Source organism: Carcharhinus amblyrhynchos, unplaced genomic scaffold (genome assembly GCF_965287045.1).
Source record: "Carcharhinus amblyrhynchos unplaced genomic scaffold, sCarAmb.v2.hapA chromosome_284, whole genome shotgun sequence".
Classification (NCBI taxonomy): domain Eukaryota; kingdom Metazoa; phylum Chordata; class Chondrichthyes; order Carcharhiniformes; family Carcharhinidae; genus Carcharhinus; species Carcharhinus amblyrhynchos.
The window spans coordinates 176,482-195,632 of NW_027650024.1; the positions used below are offsets into that span (position 1 = coordinate 176,482).

A 19,151-nucleotide genomic window follows, 5' to 3' on the forward strand; every position below is an offset into this window, starting at 1 on the left:
GCCCATCTGCCAGGTCCCACCCAAAGAAAGGTGTCAGAACACAACCTCAGCAACACTCCAAGGTCGACTGCAAGGCGATAATATAGTGTCAGAATGAAACTAGAAACAGGCTGGACCTATGCACCAGGTCAGCTATCCTTTATCGATACTGAAAGAGGCTCAGGCACCTCAGACGGGGTGTTAAAATTTATTGACTGACCCTAATTGGCCTTGAAACGGAGTGGCTGGCTAAGCCATTTCAGAGGGGCAGCTGAAAGTCAACCACATTGCTGTGGCTCTGGAGTCATACACAGGCCAGGCTGGGGTAAGTACAGCAGATTTCCTTCCCTAAAGGGAACCAGATGGGTTTTTCTGACAATGGGTCATCAGTAGATTCTCAGTTCCAGATACTTTTTATTGAATTCAAATTCCACCGTCTACTGTGGCAGGGATTTGAACCTGGGTCCCCCAGGACATTAGCCGAGTTTCTGGATTAGTAATCTAGTGATAATACCACTAGGCCATCACCTTCCCAATGCTCAATAACAGCCTGCATTTATATAGCGCTTTTCAACTACTTAAAAACCTTAAAAGGCACTTCACAGGAATGTTATAAAACAAAATCTGACATTAAGGAACACAGAAGATGTTAGGGACGGATGATCAAATGCTTAGTTTTAAGGAGGGTCTTCAATGATGACATGGAGTCATTGCTAGACTATTAATCCAGAAACTCAGCTAATGTTCTGGGGGACTTGGGCTCGAATCCTGCCACGGCAGATGGTGGAATTTAAATTCAATAAAAAAGTCTGAAATTAAGAATCTACTGATGACCCATTGTCAGAAAAACCCATCTTGTTCCCTTTAGAGAAGGAAATCTGCTGTCCTTACCCGGTGTGGCCTACATGTGGGTCCAGAGCCACAGCAACGTCGTTGACTCTCAACTGCCCCCAGCAACTTGGGGCGGGCAATAAGTGCTGGCCCAGCCAGTAACGCCCATGTCCCATTAGTGAATTTTAAAAATTGTAACTTTTACAAGAACCATTTCAGCGCTGTGACAAAAACAGAAACTGAAACGGGGGGATTCAAATAGGACCATGGATTCAGTAGGGTATAACACATTCAAAGACTTTAGGGAGAGGAAGGTTGGCAAGGCAAAGATGGAGGGTGGTTTCAAGAATTGATTTCTTGATGAGAGGGGTGATGGCTGTAGTTCGGAAGGATTCGAGGAAGTAACTGAGAGAACACCATTAACAACACCAGCTAACACAAGAGTAAGAAAGTTAAGGTTGGAAGGTCAGTGGTTTAGTGCAGAGGGGGGACAAGGCAGGAGACGAGTCTCATGGATAAGAGGATAGGGCATGAGGGGAGAGAGAGAGGAGAGAAGCTAGAGAGAGATGCGAGTCTGGGGCTAGGGAAAGGGGGAAAACCTTAAAGGGTGGGTTAAGAGTCTCAATCTTAGTGACAAGTGCTCTTCACAGTTAAGAGTTGAGTGGCACAAAACAGCAGGCCTCAGCATGATCTGTAAGATTTTCCAACTCATCTTAGATCCCTAATCCACAAAGACCTGGTCACAGCAAGAAAAATCATTTTTAGCAGTTGACAAACATGGAAGTTCAAAAGCCATTCGAGGCTCAAAGCCTTTGGCCTGCCCTCTTAACTAATCCACCGACGTGAACCTCCACTGTTCAACCTGGAAGTACTTTCCATACCTCTTTAGTTGAACCTTCACCTCGTGCCTCGACTGTGCCGTGTCAATCTCAAATCACATTCTGAGTTTGTCATCTATGACTATCTCTACAACCAAATTACCGTTCTGTGGATAAATTCCCCTGACAGTCCTCACTCTCAAGGTTGCAAAACAAAAAATTTTAAAATGGTTCTCACCCAACACACCACAGGTGAGCGAAAAAATACCCAGGAGAGGTTGACCAGTACGGAGATAGTAAAAAAACAAATGTCACGAGTTTTCTTAATGTCCACCTTGGCTGAGCCCTAGCAATTCCGTACTCAGGTCTCGTACTCGTGTAGTTACAGTTTCGCCGAACTAACGTTAGTTCATTTCCTGATTAAAGTGGAAATAAATATCAAGTAGGTTTGCAATTTGTGCCTTTCCACACATATGATTATTTCCTTAACCTCTTTTCTCAACCCCTCTCTCATTCTGCAAGCCTCCCACATACTTTCAATTCTTATCTCTGTTTTTCAGATTTTAATAATGCTTTCCTGCTGTGTATTAAGTGCCTGATTTTGAACACGTGTCTGTCTCTCTCACTTTCACCCAACAACAATTTATATTTGTACAGCACCTCTAACATTGCCAAATCTCCCAAAGCAGCAGTGTAAAGCAGAATTAGACACTGAGCCACTTAAGGCGATGTCAGGGCAGATGGCCAAGAGCTATGCCAAAGAGGTCAGTTTTAAGGAACTTTTTAAAAGGAGAGGATGACAGAGAGACAAGAGATGTCTAGGGAAGGAATTCCAGAGCTTAATGGAAGGTTATCTGGCAGAGTGATTAAATGATGTAGAGATGCCAGCGTTTGACTGGTGTAAACACAGTATAAAGTCTCAACACCAGGTAAAAGTCCAACAGGTTTATTTGTAGCAAAAGCCACTAGCTTTCGGAGTGCTGCTCCAACAGGCAGAGTTGCTGAGCAGAGCGATAGCCAAGTTTCGCACACGAGGACAGCCTCAAACCAGGCTCTTGGGTTCATGTCACTATCTGTAACCCCCTACGACTTGCCTGGGCTTGCAAAATCTCATTAACTGTTCTGTCTGGAGACAATATACATCTCTTCAACCCGAGCTTAATGCTCTCTCCACTAGTACCTTTAAAACTTGATTAGCTGTAAACACTTGCATTCCAACTATTATTTTGTAAATTGAGTTTGTGTCTTAATATGCCCTGTTTGTGAACAGAACTCCCACTTATCTGACAAAGGAGCAGCGCTCCAAAAGCTAGTGGTCTGTGCTACCAAATAAACCTGTTGGACTTTAACCAGGTGTTGTGAGACTTTTTACAAAGTGATTAAAATCAGGAATGCGGAATAGACCAGACAGCACAGTAATTAACATTGCTGGCTCACAGCGCCAGGGGCTGGGTTCAATTGCCAGTTTGGGTCACTGTCTCTGCAATGTGTGCACATTCTCCCTGAATCTGCGTGGGATTCCTCCCACAGCCGTGCTGGTTAGGGTGCATTGGCCATGCTTAATTCTCCCCCAGCGTACCCGAAAAGGTGCCAGACTGTGGCAACTAGGGGATTTTCACAGTAACTTCATTGCAGTGTTAATACTTGAGACACTAATAAATAAAATTTATTGCGGAGATCTGAGGTTGTGGGGCTGAAGGAGATTAGAGAGATGAGGCCATGGAGGGATTTGAAAAAAAAACATATGAATTTTAAAATCAAGGCATCCCTCAACCAGGAAACAATGTAGGTCAGTGAATCTTGGATAAGATGGAAGAAAATATAAGGCCCTTGTCAGACCCCACTTGGAGTACTGTGCGCAGTTCTGGTCGCCTCACTACAGGGAGGATGTGGAAGCTATTAAGAGGGTGCAGAGGAGATTTACAAGGGTGTTGCCTGGATTGGGAGGCATGCCTTATGAGGATAGATTGAGGAAAGTAGGTCTCTTCTCCCTGGAGAGACGGAGGTTGGGAGGTGACCTGATAGAGGTTTATGAGCTGTTGAGAGGTGTAGATAGGGTAGATTCCCGCAGGCTATTTCCCAGGGCTGAAATAGTTGCTATGAGAGGACACAGGTTTAAGGTGCGGGGGAGCAGGTACAGAGGAGATGTCAGGGGTAAGTTTTCACTCAGAGGGTGGTGAGTGGAATCGGCTGCTGGTGGTGGTAGAGGGGAACTCGCTGGGGTCTTTTAAGAGACTTCTGCATGAGTACATGGGATTTAATGGGATTGAGAGTTATAGATAGGCCTGGTAGGTATGGATATGATCAGCACAACTTGTGGGCCGAAGGGCCTGTTTGTGCTCTAGTGTTCTATGTTAAAAGGGTAGTTTCTTTCTTGCAAAGAGTCTGCAACATCCAGTGGCTCAGACCTTAGGAATGGAATGGCCTCGCCTCCTGGCTGGATAATAAAGAGGCACCTCTGAGATTGGACCCTGCAAAGATTACCCAACACATGCGTGCATCCATCTAGTCTCCTCTCCTGTCCCCCCCCCCCAAAAAAATTGCCAATTCTGCTTTCCTCCAACAAGGCCAGCTTAGTCAAACCTTCCTCTTCTGGAATCATCAGCAGATGAAAATCCTGTTCAATCTACAACTGCCTCTAATCAATGATCTGTACTCTCTGACATAACCAAATGCTTGCCAGATGCAGACTATTAGGCTTGGTTAACCTTGCTCAGGGGGCTCATGAGCTCAGTTGACTGAACAGCTAAGCATGTGGTTCAGAACAACACCGATGGCGCCAGCACCCAATTCCCCTTCCAGCTGGAGGTAGACAAGTGGCCTGCCTGCCTCTTCCTACCCTGGACCGAAATCACAGCATAAGCTGTGGTTAGGTGGGCCTCAAATAACTGGGGATGCTACTGGGAGAAGGATTCAGAGAATGACATAACACAGGAGGTGGCAATTTGACCCACTGCACTCAGTGGGAAGGGTTATCAAATTCATCCCCACTCCCTGACCCTTCCCTTTCAAGTAGTTATCCAATCTGATCTCACTGGGAATAAAAAGACATTCCACATTTCTTCTTAGAAACCATAGAAACCCTACATAGCAGGCCATTCGACCCATCGAGTCTGCACCAACAACAATCCCACCCAGAACCTAGCCCCGTAATCCCACACATTTACCCTACTAATCCGTCTAACCTATACACCCCAGGACACTTAGGGACAATTTAGCATGGCCAATCATCTAACTTGCATATCTTTGGTCACCAAGGGACAACTGAGCATGGCCAATCATCTAACTTGCATATCTTTGGTCACCAAGGGACAATTTAGCATGGCCAATCATCTAACTTGCATATCTTTGGTCACCAAGGGACAATTTAGCACGGTCCATCCACCTCACCTACACATCTTTGGACACCAAGCGGCAATTTAGAATGGTCAATCCACCTAACTTGCACAGTTTCGGACTGCAGGAGTAAACCCACGCAGACAAGGGGGAAGAACATCTAAACTCCATGCAGTGAGCCAAATTGAGAATCGACCCCAGGTGCCTGGAGCTGTGAGGCAACAATGCTAACCAGTGTGCTACTGTACCACCCTAAAAAGCAGACAAACTTGACCGAAAACCCGACTCTGGTGGGACTCGAACCCACAACCTTTAAATGGCAACTCATGTCATTGACTAGGAGTCCAATGAGCTATCCGCTGTGCCACAGAGGCACTGTCTTTTCAGGCAGTAAAGCCCTTTGCATGTAAATTTTACTCCACATTCACCAGTCAAATGGAATGGCACCCAGCACTCGACAGATCATCCGCATCCATCAACCATGTAACTATCTTGTCACTCACAGCAATACTTATTTTTAAAATCAGCTTTATGACAAGCACGAATCACTGGGCAATAACGGCCATCTCTTGACCACAGTACAATGAAGAACAGCACCGTATGTTTACCACTGAAAACAAATAATAATTTCATTTCAACAGAACTGTTTACAGCCTCAGGACTTTTCATAGCTCTCCACAGCCACTGAAATACCTTTCCGAAGTGTGGGCACTTTAGTAGCAAACGTGGAAGCCTATTTGAACACAGCAAGGTCCCACAAACAGCCATATGATAATGACCCAAATCACCAGGTTCCTTTTGAATTGATTTATTATTGTCACATGTATTAACATGGCGAAAAGTATTGCCTCTTGCGCACTATACAAAGCGTACCATTTGTACAGAAGGTGAGGGTGCAGAATGTAGTGAAACAGTCATAGCTAGGGTGTAGAGAAAGATCAACTTAACACGAGGTAGGTCCATTCGGAAGTCTGACAGCAGCAGGGAAGAAGCTGTTCTTGAGTCGGTCGGTACGTGACCTCAGACTTTTGTATCTTTTTCCCGAAGGAAGAAGGTGGGAGAGAGAATGTCCGGGGTGCGTGGGGGTCCTTAATTATGCTGGCTGCTTTTCCCGAGGCAGCAGAAAGTGTAGACAGAGTCACTGGATGGGAGGCTAGTTTGTGTGATGTACTGGACTACATTCACAACTTTTTGCAGATTCTTGCAATCTCGGGCAGAGCAGGAGCCATACCAAGCTGTGATACAACCGGAAAGAATGCTTTCTATGGTGCATCTGTAAAAGTTGGAGAGAGTTGTAGGTGACATGCCAAATTGAGGCGTTAGTGGGCTTTCTTAACTATAACGTCAGTGTGGAGTGACCAGGAGAGGTTGTTGGTGACATGGACAGCTAAAAAACTTTTAGGGGCATTGGCATAGGAACATGTAGCAGCTTCTGGACACTAGAGAAAACTCACCACCCCCCACTTTCCATCCATGGCTGTGGGGTCTTTCATATTCACCCGAGACGTCAGTGAAGACCACGCTTTAAAGATCGTTCTGGAATCTGTACGAATGAGGCAGGTTTATAGAATCCCTACAGTGCAGGAGGCGGCCATTCAGCCCATCAAGCTTACAATGACAACAATCCATCCAGGCTCAATACCATAACCCCACGTAATTACCCTGCTAATCTCCCTGACACTAAGGGGCAATTTAGCATAGCCAATCCACCTAACCTGCACATCTTTTGGACTGTGGGAGGAAACCGTAGCACCTGGACGAAAGCCATGCAAACACGGGGAGAAGATTCAGACTCTGCACAGAGACCCAGGGCCAGAACTGGACCCGGGTCCCTGGTGCTGTGAGGCAGCAGTGCTAACCCACTGTGCCACTCAGATTAAATGTAGCTTCTGAGCTCCAACAGTAGGATGAGTGCCAACATGCAGGTGCAACATCACCTTTTGAGCAAGTGCTCCCTCGATTCCAGTACAGCGACACGTCAGCTACACAATCACATTGGGCCTTTGTGATTGGGGCAAAATTGAAAGAGATTGCTTGAAGTCAGCACTGGGTCTCTTCCCAATGGGTAAGAGCAAAGAGTATGCGTGCATGTGTGTGCGTGTGCATGCACGCAATCCTCATGACTGTCGGCTGTCTGCTCAGTCACAGGCACCAGGTCTTGGCTCAAATTCACAGACATTATTTCAAGTTCTCAGACATTATTTCAGAGCCACAGGGGCAGCCTGAAAGATGCCAAATTAGTTCACTTTTACCAAAAGGAAAGGGACACAGGCAAGTAGTGTTCACAGCAGCAAAACCTACAAATTAACAGGAGTCGATACACTGTTCCCCCCCCCCACCCCAACAAATTTGGTGCAAGCACACCCTACCCTGTTGCACTGATCCATCTCAGTTAGAAGCACCCTCCCCTCCTCCCAAATCAGTTTCCGAACCAGTCAGCACAGTGACGGCTTTGTATCGTCTTAAATCAGGAGGTAACGACTGGCTGCAACAACCCTGGGGCTAAGGAGTGGGGTGGGAGAACAACTGAGGTTCCTGTTGAGAGAGAGAGAGAGAGAGAGAGAGAGAGAGAGAGAGAGAGCGAGCGCAAGGAGTAGGGAGGGGGATGGGAAGACAGGGACACAGCATCAGGCTCGTCTCCAGATGAAACGGCTGGCTGACATTCCCAGTCTTGGGCTCACACATGAAAACACACACACTTTTTCCACAGACAGCAGGGTAGACCACTTGACTCATCATGACTGTGTGGCACTTTGAGCCCATAGTCCAGCGTGCACACCATCATCCTGCTGCGCCACCCCTGTCCCCTTCAAACAAACATACAGTCAGTAAATCTATTGCAATTCCAGCTGTCCATTGCTTTAGCAATATTCTTTGGTACAGATTTCTCTCCAAATTTAACCGAATCCCTCAACAATTTCTTACAATGATAACAGTAGTTAATTCATTCTCTCCACCCCCCTCCCCCGAACAACCCCTGTCTTTCAAAGCAAAACCTGAACCATTCACTGATCAGTCAGAACACAGGGGGATTGAACAAGACAAGGGAGGTAGGAAATGAGGGGACAGGGTGAGAAAGAGAGAAAATGGGAGCAAGAGTGGGATGAGAAATAAATCGGATAAATCTTTTCAAGAGAAAATCAGAAGGAAAAGGAGCGCACACATCAGGAAGAAAACCAGAGAGAGATTAAAAAGGGAAGAAAAAGGAGGATTGGAGAAAGGGAATGAAAACAAGAGAATGGATAGAAATGAAAGAGGGATAAAGAAAATCAGAGGGGATGGGAAGTTGCGGGGGGGACAGACGAGGACAGAAGGGAAAATCATAAGAACGTAGGAAATAGGAGCAGGAGTAGGCCATCTAGCCCTTAGAGCCTGCCCCGCCATTCAATAAGATCATGGCTGATCTGAAGTGGATCAGTTCCACTTTCCCACTTTCTCCCCATAACCCTTAATTCCCTTGTCTGTCAAAAACCTATCTACCCGTGACTTAAATATATTTAGTGAGGTAGCCTCCACCACTTCAACAGGCAGAGAATTCCAGAGATTCACCACCCTTTGAGTGAAGAAGTTCCTCCTCAACTCTGATCTAAACTGCCCCCTCCCCCTTATCTTGAGGCTGCGCCCTCGAGTCCTGCTGTCCTTTCTAAGCAGGAAGAATCTCTCTACCTCTACCCTATCCATCCCCTTCATTATCTTATACATCTCTATAAGATTCCACCCCCCCCCATCCTTCTAAACTCCAATGAGTACAGACCCAGTCTATTTAGTCTCTCTTCATAGTCCAACCCCCTCATCTCCGGTATCAGTCTAGTGAACCTCCTCTATACTCCCTCCAAGGCCAATATATCCTTCCGCAAGTGCGGCGACCAAAACTGCAGAGTACTCCAGCTGCAGCCTCACCAGTGTCCAGCAAGTTGCAGCAAGACCTCCCTGCTTTTATATTCTATCCCCCTCGCTATAAAGGCCAACATTCCATTCATCTTCTTGATCACCTGCAGACTGGGTTTTTGCGACTCATGCACAAAGACCCCCAGGTCCCTCTGCACTGTAGCATGCTGCAGCTTTTCGCCTTTTAAATAGTAATCCCTCCTACTATTATTTCTGCCAAAGTGGATAACCTCACACTTGCCAACATTATACTCCATCTGCCAGGTCCTCACCCACTCGCTCAGCCTATCCAGATCCCTCTGCAGACTTTCCACACCCTCCGCGCAATTTGCTTTTCCACTCATCTTCGTGTCATCAGCAAATTTCGTCACCCTACACTCAGCCCCCTCCTCCAGATCGTCTATATGAATGGTAAATAGCTGAGGCCCCAGCACCAATCCCTGCGGCACTCCACTAGTCACCAACCGCCAATCAGAATAGCACCCATTGATACATTGAAATCAGAAGGGGGTAGAGAAGTATGGGAAAAATCTGGGGGGGGGGGGGGGTGGTGGTCAGAAGAGAAAGGAAGGGGAAATCAGAAGGAGGGAAGGAAGAGGAGCAGACAGAAAATTGGAGAGAATGTAAAAGTGGAGGGAAGAGGAATGAACGGAAATTAAGAGCGGGGAAAGAGGGGCAAATTGAGGGAGAACCAAAAATTGACAGGGGGTGGCATGTGAGATAGCAGAGAGAATCGGAGAGGGGAGAGGGCAGAGCAGTGAATGAAAAATTAGAGGGGAGGGGGAAGAGGAGCAAATGGAAAATCTGAGCAAATGAAAAATTGGGGGGGGGGGACTAGAAAATCAGGCTGTGAGCCAGCAATGGGGTACAAGGGTGAACGGGGGGAGGATTAGGATGGGGGGCATGCAATTAGGGCGTGAGAGGTGATAGGGGTGGATGTGGGGGAGGAGGGCAAAAGGGCATTATGGCATTGGGGGTGCAATCTACGCCAAAACAACCCCACACCACACACATCAAGACAGAGAATCATAGAAACTCTACAGTGCAGAAAGAGGCCATCTGGCCCATCGAGTCTGCACCAACCACAGCTCCATCCAGGCTCTACTCCCACATCCCTACATACTTACTCGCTAATCCCTCTAACCTACACATCTCAGGACTCTAAGGGACAATTTTAGCATGGCCAATCAACCTAACCTGCACATCTTTGGACCGTGAGGGGAAACCGGAGCACATGAAGGAAACCCACACAGACACGGGGAGAATGTGCAAACTCCACACAGACAGTAATCTGAGGATAGGAATTGAACCCGGGTTCCTGGCGCTGTGAAACAGCGGTGTTAAGCACTGCGCTACCGTGCTGCTCAGAGGCTGAGCCACCATCTTTAAGGTTTAGACAGAATGAGAAAGAGCAGGAGGGGGAGGAAAATAACATAAGAGAAGAAGAATAGGCAAGGGGAATAAATGGGGAGTGAAAGAGAGGGAAGCAAATAAAAAACAGGTAAAGGAAAAAAGGGGGTGAGGAGAAGAGGAAGGCAAAGGAAGGAATGACAGAGACATATACAGACACAGAAAGTGGAAGAGGGAGACAGAGAGAGGGGGGGAACGCACACGGACACACAGAGAGAGGGGGGGAACGCACACGGACACACAGAGAGAGGGGGGGAACGCACACGGACACACAGAGAGAGGGGGGGAACGCACACGGACACACAGAGAGAGGGGGGGAACGCACACGGACACACAGAGAGAGGGGGGGAACGCACACGGACACACAGAGAGAGGGGGGGAACGCACACGGACACACAGAGAGAGGGGGGGAACGCACACGGACACACAGAGAGAGGGGGGGAACGCACACGGACACACAGAGAGAGGGGGGGAACGCACACGGACACACAGAGAGAGGGGGGGAACGCACACGGACACACAGAGAGAGGGGGGGAACGCACACGGACACACAGAGAGAGGGGGGGAACGCACACGGACACACAGAGAGAGGGGGGGAACGCACACGGACACACAGAGAGAGGGGGGGAACGCACACGGACACACAGAGAGAGGGGGGGAACGCACACGGACACACAGAGAGAGGGGGGGAACGCACACGGACACACAGAGAGAGGGGGGGAACGCACACGGACACACAGAGAGAGGGGGGGAACGCACACGGACACACAGAGAGAGGGGGGGAACGCACACGGACACACAGAGAGAGGGGGGGAACGCACACGGACACACAGAGAGAGGGGGGGAACGCACACGGACACACAGAGAGAGGGGGGGAACGCACACGGACACACAGAGAGAGGGGGGGAACGCACACGGACACACAGAGAGAGGGGGGGAACGCACACGGACACACAGAGAGAGGGGGGGAACGCACACGGACACACAGAGAGAGGGGGGGAACGCACACGGACACACAGAGAGAGGGGGGGAACGCACACGGACACACAGAGAGAGGGGGGGAACGCACACGGACACACAGAGAGAGGGGGGGAACGCACACGGACACACAGAGAGAGGGGGGGAACGCACACGGACACACAGAGAGAGGGGGGGAACGCACACGGACACACAGAGAGAGGGGGGGAACGCACACGGACACACAGAGAGAGGGGGGGAACGCACACGGACACACAGAGAGAGGGGGGGAACGCACACGGACACACAGAGAGAGGGGGGGAACGCACACGGACACACAGAGAGAGGGGGGGAACGCACACGGACACACAGAGAGAGGGGGGGAACGCACACGGACACACAGAGAGAGGGGGGGAACGCACACGGACACACAGAGAGAGGGGGGGAACGCACACGGACACACAGAGAGAGGGGGGGAACGCACACGGACACACAGAGAGAGGGGGGGAACGCACACGGACACACAGAGAGAGGGGGGGAACGCACACGGACACACAGAGAGAGGGGGGGAACGCACACGGACACACAGAGAGAGGGGGGGAACGCACACGGACACACAGAGAGAGGGGGGGAACGCACACGGACACACAGAGAGAGGGGGGGAACGCACACGGACACACAGAGAGAGGGGGGGAACGCACACGGACACACAGAGAGAGGGGGGGAACGCACACGGACACACAGAGAGAGGGGGGGAACGCACACGGACACACAGAGAGAGGGGGGGAACGCACACGGACACACAGAGAGAGGGGGGGAACGCACACGGACACACAGAGAGAGGGGGGGAACGCACACGGACACACAGAGAGAGGGGGGGAACGCACACGGACACACAGAGAGAGGGGGGGAACGCACACGGACACACAGAGAGAGGGGGGGAACGCACACGGACACACAGAGAGAGGGGGGGAACGCACACGGACACACAGAGAGAGGGGGGGAACGCACACGGACACACAGAGAGAGGGGGGGAACGCACACGGACACACAGAGAGAGGGGGGGAACGCACACGGACACACAGAGAGAGGGGGGGAACGCACACGGACACACAGAGAGAGGGGGGGAACGCACACGGACACACAGAGAGAGGGGGGGAACGCACACGGACACACAGAGAGAGGGGGGGAACGCACACGGACACACAGAGAGAGGGGGGGAACGCACACGGACACACAGAGAGAGGGGGGGAACGCACACGGACACACAGAGAGAGGGGGGGAACGCACACGGACACACAGAGAGAGGGGGGGAACGCACACGGACACACAGAGAGAGGGGGGGAACGCACACGGACACACAGAGAGAGGGGGGGAACGCACACGGACACACAGAGAGAGGGGGGGAACGCACACGGACACACAGAGAGAGGGGGGGAACGCACACGGACACACAGAGAGAGGGGGGGAACGCACACGGACACACAGAGAGAGGGGGGGAACGCACACGGACACACAGAGAGAGGGGGGGAACGCACACGGACACACAGAGAGAGGGGGGGAACGCACACGGACACACAGAGAGAGGGGGGGAACGCACACGGACACACAGAGAGAGGGGGGGAACGCACACGGACACACAGAGAGAGGGGGGGAACGCACACGGACACACAGAGAGAGGGGGGGAACGCACACGGACACACAGAGAGGGGGGGGGAACGCACACGGACACACAGAGAGGGGGGGGGAACGCACACGGACACACAGAGAGAGGGGGGGAACGCACACGGACACACAGAGAGAGGGGGGGAACGCACACGGACACACAGAGAGAGGGGGGGAACGCACACGGACACACAGAGAGAGGGGGGGAACGCACACGGACACACAGAGAGAGGGGGGGAACGCACACGGACACACAGAGAGAGGGGGGGAACGCACACGGACACACAGAGAGAGGGGGGGGAACGCACACGGACACACAGAGAGAGGGGGGGAACGCACACGGACACACACAGAGAGGGGGGGAACGCACACGGACACACACAGAGAGGGGGGGAACGCACACGGACACACACAGAGAGGGGGGGAACACATGGACACACACAGAGAGGGGGGGAACACATGGACACAGAGAGAAGGGAGAACACATGGACACACACAGAGGGGGGGGGGGAGAGAAAGACACAGAGAGGGGCAAAAGAGATAAAGAAAAAAGGTAAAGGAAAAAAATGGGAGGGGGGGGTGAAGGAGAGGAAAGACACAGAGAGACAGAGACACATGCAGACGGGGGGGGGGGGGGGGTAAGAGACAGAGAGAGAGACACACACACACTCAGACAGAGACCCAGAGGGGAAGGGATAGAGAGAGAGGGGAGGGGGGTGAGAGAGAGAGAGCGGGAGGAGGATAATAACACGAGGGGAGACACAAACACACACACAAAGACAGACAGAGAGTGTGGGGGTGGGTTGTTTTTCTCTCTCTCTCTCTCTCTCGGTGTGCCGCTGAAGCCGCCGGCGCCTTTTCCGGGGGAAGTCGATGAATTTCTTCTAAACTCGACTTCCACATCCGGTGGAGAAACCTGGAATTAAAAACTTCATCCTTCCCTTCCCCTCCCCTCTCTGTCTGTCTGTCCCCCCCCTCTCTCTCTCTCTCTCTGTCTGTCCCTCCGCTTACCTCAGGGCGCTCGGCTTGGGCAGCTTCCCCCTTGGCCGCCCGGCTCCGGGAGATGAAGCGAGCGGGGAGGCCGAGGCTGGGGAGCCGGGAGCCGGCATTCGACGCCAATCCTTCCCCCTCCTCTCTCTCTCTCGCTCTCTTTCTCTCCTCCCCTTCTTCACCGGATGGCCGCCGACCACGACGACGACGACGACGATGGTGGATTTCTTTTTTTTTCCCTCTCCCCTTCTCCTCGACTTGCTTTCTTTTTTTTTCACCCTTCCCACCCCTGCGGGGGAAAAAAAAATAAAAATCCTGCGGCCAAAATTATAATTTAAATGTTTTTTTTTCGGTGTGTGTGTGTCTGAGGTGAAGTTGGGGGGGAGGGGGGGGGGCGACAAAATGGCGGCCGCCGCTCCGGAAGGCCTGAGGAGGAGGAGGGGAGGCGGAAGGATACACACACACACTTAACCCTTCCCTCTCCTCACCCCACCTCCCCCTCTAATTTACCCTTTCCCCCTCCCCCCCGGTCCTCGATTTAGACCCCGCCTCTTGCCCTTCTACCTTGCTGTCTCTCCCCTCCACCGTCTGTGAAACCCCCCGCACTATTTCGCCACCCCCCCCTTCGCGGAAGCTCACCTTTCCTTCCCCCCCCCCCCCCCGTCCGCTCCAATGGAGTGATGCGGCTCCGCGAGGTGAAGTTGGGAGGGGGCGGGGGAGGGGAAAGTAGTTCCGGAGGTGGACGCCGCTGCTGCTGTTTTGGCGCCAACTCTTGTTTTCGTCCCTCCTTGGAGAGAGATCAGCAATTTTATTTATTATCTGAGGGAATTAGGAGCGTATAAAGTCTTTTTTTCAACCCCAAGTTAAACTTCAAAAAAAAATTGAGACAAATCACTAAATTCTGGCTTTAAGAGAGGAATTGGAACGTCTGAAGTCCTTTTTTAAACCCTCTGTGATTTAATTCTTTTAATTTGAGGAAAATATTCATTATTTGAGGCAATTAATCACTAAATGTTGGCTGTAGATGAGAGGAATTGGAGCATTTAAAGTCTTATTAAGCCCCTGTGATTAAAATGTTAATTTTTTTAATAATTTGAGACAAATAATCACAATTCTTGCTTTAAAGAGAGGAGTTGGAGCAACTAAAGTCCTTTTTTTTAAACCCTCCTGTGGTTATATTTTTTAATTTGATGAAAATATCCTTTTTTTTCAACCCCCTGTAGTTATTTTTTTTAAATTTGATAAAAATGCTCACTATTTGAGGGAATTAATCGCTAAATGTTGGCTTCAAAGAGAGGAGTTGGAGTATCTAAAGTTTTTTTAAACCCCCTGTAGTTTTTTAATTTGATGGAAATATTCATTATTTGAGGGAATTAATCGCTAAATGTTGACTGTAGATGAGGGATTGGAGTATCTAAAGTGTGTGTTTAAACCCCCTGTGGTTAATTTTTTTTTCAATTTGAGGAAAATATTCACTATTGAGGGAATTAATTGGTAAATGTTGGCTGTAGATGAGAGGAATTTGGAGTATTTAAAGTCTTTTTAAGCCCTTGTGATTAAAATGTTAAACTTTTTAACAATTTGAGACAAATAATCACAATTCTGGCTTTAAAGAGAGGTATTGGAGCAACTAAAGTCCTTTTTTTTAAAAAAACTCCCCCTGTAGTTGTCTTTATTAATTTGATGAAAAATCCTTTTTTTTAAACCCCCTGTAGTTATTTTTGTTAATTTGATGAAAATATTCACAATTCGAGGGAATTAATCGCTAAATGTTGGGTGTAGATGAGGAATTGGAGCATTGAAGGTCTTTTTAAGCCCCTGCGATTAAAATGTTAAACATTTTTTTAAATTTGAGACAAATAATCACTAAATTCTGACTTTTAAAGGGAGGAATTGGAGCATCTAAACTTTTTTTTTAAACCCCCGGTGGTTAAAATTTTAACTTTTCTTAAAATTTGAGACATTAATCACTAAATGCTGGCTGTAAGAGAGGAATTGGAGCAACTAAAGTCCCTTTTTTTAACCCTCTGTGGTTAATCTTTTTAATTTGAGGAAAATATTCATTATTTGAAGGAATTAATCACTAAATGCTGGCTGCAGATGAGGAATTGGTGCATCTAAAGTTTTTTAAACCCCCTGTGGTTAACATTTTAACTTTTTAAAAAAATTTGAGACATTAATCACTAAATGCTGGTTCTAAGAGAGGAATTGGAGCAACTAAAGTCCTTTTTTTTAAACCCCCTGTGGTTTTTTTTTAATTTGAGGAAAATATTCACTATTTGAGGGAATTAATCACTAAATGTTGGCTTTTGGGCAGCACCTTAGCACAGTGGTTAGCACTGCTGCTTCACAGCTCCAGGGACCTGGGTTCGATTCCCGGCTCGGGCCACTGTCTGTGTGGAGTCTGCACATTCTCCCTGTGTCTGCGTGGGTTTCCTCCCACAGTCCAGAGGTGTGCTGGTTAGGTTGATTGGCCATGCTAAAATTGCTTCTTAGTATTCTAACCTAAGCATAGGTTAGACAGATTAGCAGGTTAAATATGTAGGGATATGGGCGTAGAGCCTGGGAGGGATGATGGTCGGTGCAGGCTTGATGGGCTGAATGGCCGCCTTCTGCACTATAGGGTGCTACAACGAACAAAAACAGGCCCTTTGGCCCAACGAGCCCGCACTGCCATTTTAACATTACCAGTACCCCCCCCATGACCCTGATCTATTGTTTTATGGCATTCCACATTGAGGGAAACTAATTTAGGGACAATGTATTACTTCCAATCAGCCTAATAGCACATCTTTGGGGTGTGGGAGGAAACCGGAGCACCCGGAGAAAACCCACGTAAGCACGGGGAGAATGCGCAAACTCCCTCAGACACTGGCCCAAGTCCATGTGTCTGCACAGCAGTGATAGCCACTGAGCTGTCATGTTGTCCAGTTTAAGCACACACTGACAACATGAAGCACTAGGCCACTCTCGAACATTCAAGAGCAGCCCAAGAATGACCCATCGCGTATATGCCCCTCGTTGGACAACAAGGCAGACCAATTTAAATCCTGTGAATTAAAAGAGATCTAATGTGAGGAATTGGAGTTTTAAAGTGTTTTTTTAAACCCCCGTAGTTAAAATTTTTAATTTTCATTTTGAGAGAAATGTTCACTAAATACTGGCTATTTTGAGAAGAATAACAGCATCAAAAGTTTTTTTTTAACCCCCCCCCATCCCGTAGTTAAAATTTTAAACTTTTTTTAAAAATTGAGACAAATAATCACCCAAATGCCGGCTGTAAGAGAGGAATTAAAGCATCTAAAGTCCTCTTTTTTATTCCCCCTGTGGTAAATTTTTAATTTGAGGAAAATATTCACTATTTGAGGGAATTAATTGCTAAATGTTGGCGATAGATGAGGAATTGGAGCATTTAAGATCTTTTTCTAACCCGCCTGTGGTTAAAATTTTAAACTTCTTAAAAATGTGAGACAAATAATCACTAAATTCTGGCCTCACAGAGAGGATGTAGTGCACTAAAGTCCTTTTTTAAACCCCCTGTGATTAAAATTTTAAATTTGAGGGGAGAGATACAAAAGTGCCCAGAGGGGCAATCTTTTTCACACAGAGGGTGGTGTGAGTCTGGAACAAGCTGCCAGAGGTAGTAGTAGAGGCGGGTACAATTTTATCTTACAAAAAACATTTAGACAGTTACATGGGTAAAATGGGTATAGAGAGATATGGGCCAAATGCGGGCAATTGGGATTAGCTTAGGCGTTTAAAAAAAGGGTGGCATGAACAAGTTGGGCCGAAGGGCCTGTTTCCGTGCTGCAAACCTCTATCACTCTAATTACTAAATGTTGGCTGCAAATGAGGAATTAGAGATCTAAAGTTCTTTTTAAACAAAGGACTTTAAATGCTCCAATTCCTCATTTGCAGCCAACGTTTAGTGATTAGAGTCATAGAGGTTTACAGGATGGAAACAAGCCCTTTGGCCCAACTTGTCCATGCCAGCCTTTTTTTTTTTAAAACCCTTAAACTAACCTCAATTGCCTGCATTTAGCCCATATCTCTCTATACGCCTCATACCCATATAACTATCTAAATGCTTTTTAAAAGACAAAGTTGTACCTGTTTCTACTACTATCTCTGGCAGCTTGTTCCAGACACTCATAACCCTCTGTGTGGAAAAAATTGCCCCCCTGGACACTTCTGTATCTCTCCCCTCTCACCTTAAACCTATGCCCTCTAGTTTTAGACCCCTTATCTTTGGGAAAAGATATTGACTATCTAGGTGACCTGTGCCCTTCATTATTTTATAGATCTCTATAAGATCACCCCTCAGCCTCCTACACTCCAGAGGAAAAAAAATCCCATTCTATCCAGCCTCCCCTTATAAGTCAAACCATCAAGTCCCAGTAGCATCCTAGTAAATCTTTTCTGCACTCTTTCTAGTTTAATAATATCCTTTCTATAATAGGGTGACCAGAATTGCACACAGTATTTGAAATGTGGTCTAACCAATGTCTTGTACACCTTCAACAAGGCGTCACAACTCCTGTATGCAATGTTCTGACCAATGAAAGCAAGCACGTCGAATGCTTTCTTCACCACTCTGTCCACCTGTGACTCCACTTTCAAGGAGCTATGAACCTCTACCCCTAAATGCTGGCTTCAAGAGGAGGAATTGGAGCATCTAAAGGTTTTTTTTACCTTGTGGTTAAAATTTTAAACTTCTATCTTGGAAGTATTCACTAAATGCTGGCTGCAAGAGAGGAATTAGAGAATCTAAAGTCATTTTTCTTCCCCCTGTAGTTACAATTTTAAAGCTTTTATTTTAAATTTGAGGAAAATATTCACTATTTGAGGGAATTAGTCAGTAAATTCTGGCTTTAAAGAGAGAAATTGGAGCATTTAAAGTCCTTTTTTCACCCCCTGTGGTTAAAATTTTGAACTTTTTTTAAATTTGAGGGAAGTAATCAGTAAATGCTGGCTGTAAGAGGAATTGAACACTTAAAGTCGTTTTTCATAGAAGGACGATGAGGGCCATTCAGCCCATCAAGTCTGCACTGACTACAATTGCACCCATGTCCTATCCCCATAACACAGTAAGAAGTCCGACAACACCAGGTTTAAGTCCAACCGATTTGGACTTAAACCTGGTGTTGTCAGACTTCTTACTATGTTTACCCCAGTCCAATGCCGGCATCTCCACATCTATCCCCAGAACCCCATGCATTTATCCCAACTAGTCCCCCTGACACTAAGGGGCAATTTAGTACGGCCAATCCACCTAAC

At 48.2% G+C, this 19,151-nt stretch overlaps 1 protein-coding gene across 3 annotated transcripts in view; it reads right to left on the bottom strand.

Moving 5' to 3' along the window:
• The window catches only part of LOC145339004 (GA-binding protein subunit beta-1-like), a 52,630-nt gene extending 38,381 nt beyond the window's left edge, over positions 1-14,249 (bottom strand). The window contains exon 1 of one of the 3 annotated variants that reach the window (XM_080183428.1): positions 13,896-14,249. Coding sequence is in view for 2 of the 3 variants with exons in the window: in XM_080183427.1 (XP_080039553.1) it covers positions 6,419-6,457 (39 nt within the window). In the remaining variant the exon portion in view is untranslated. Of the gene's footprint in view, positions 1-6,418; positions 6,496-13,895 lie in introns of those variants that run through there. The other 2 variants (XM_080183427.1, XM_080183429.1) reach the window with 2 other exon arrangements.
• Between the last annotated feature and the right edge of the window lie 4,902 nt (positions 14,250-19,151).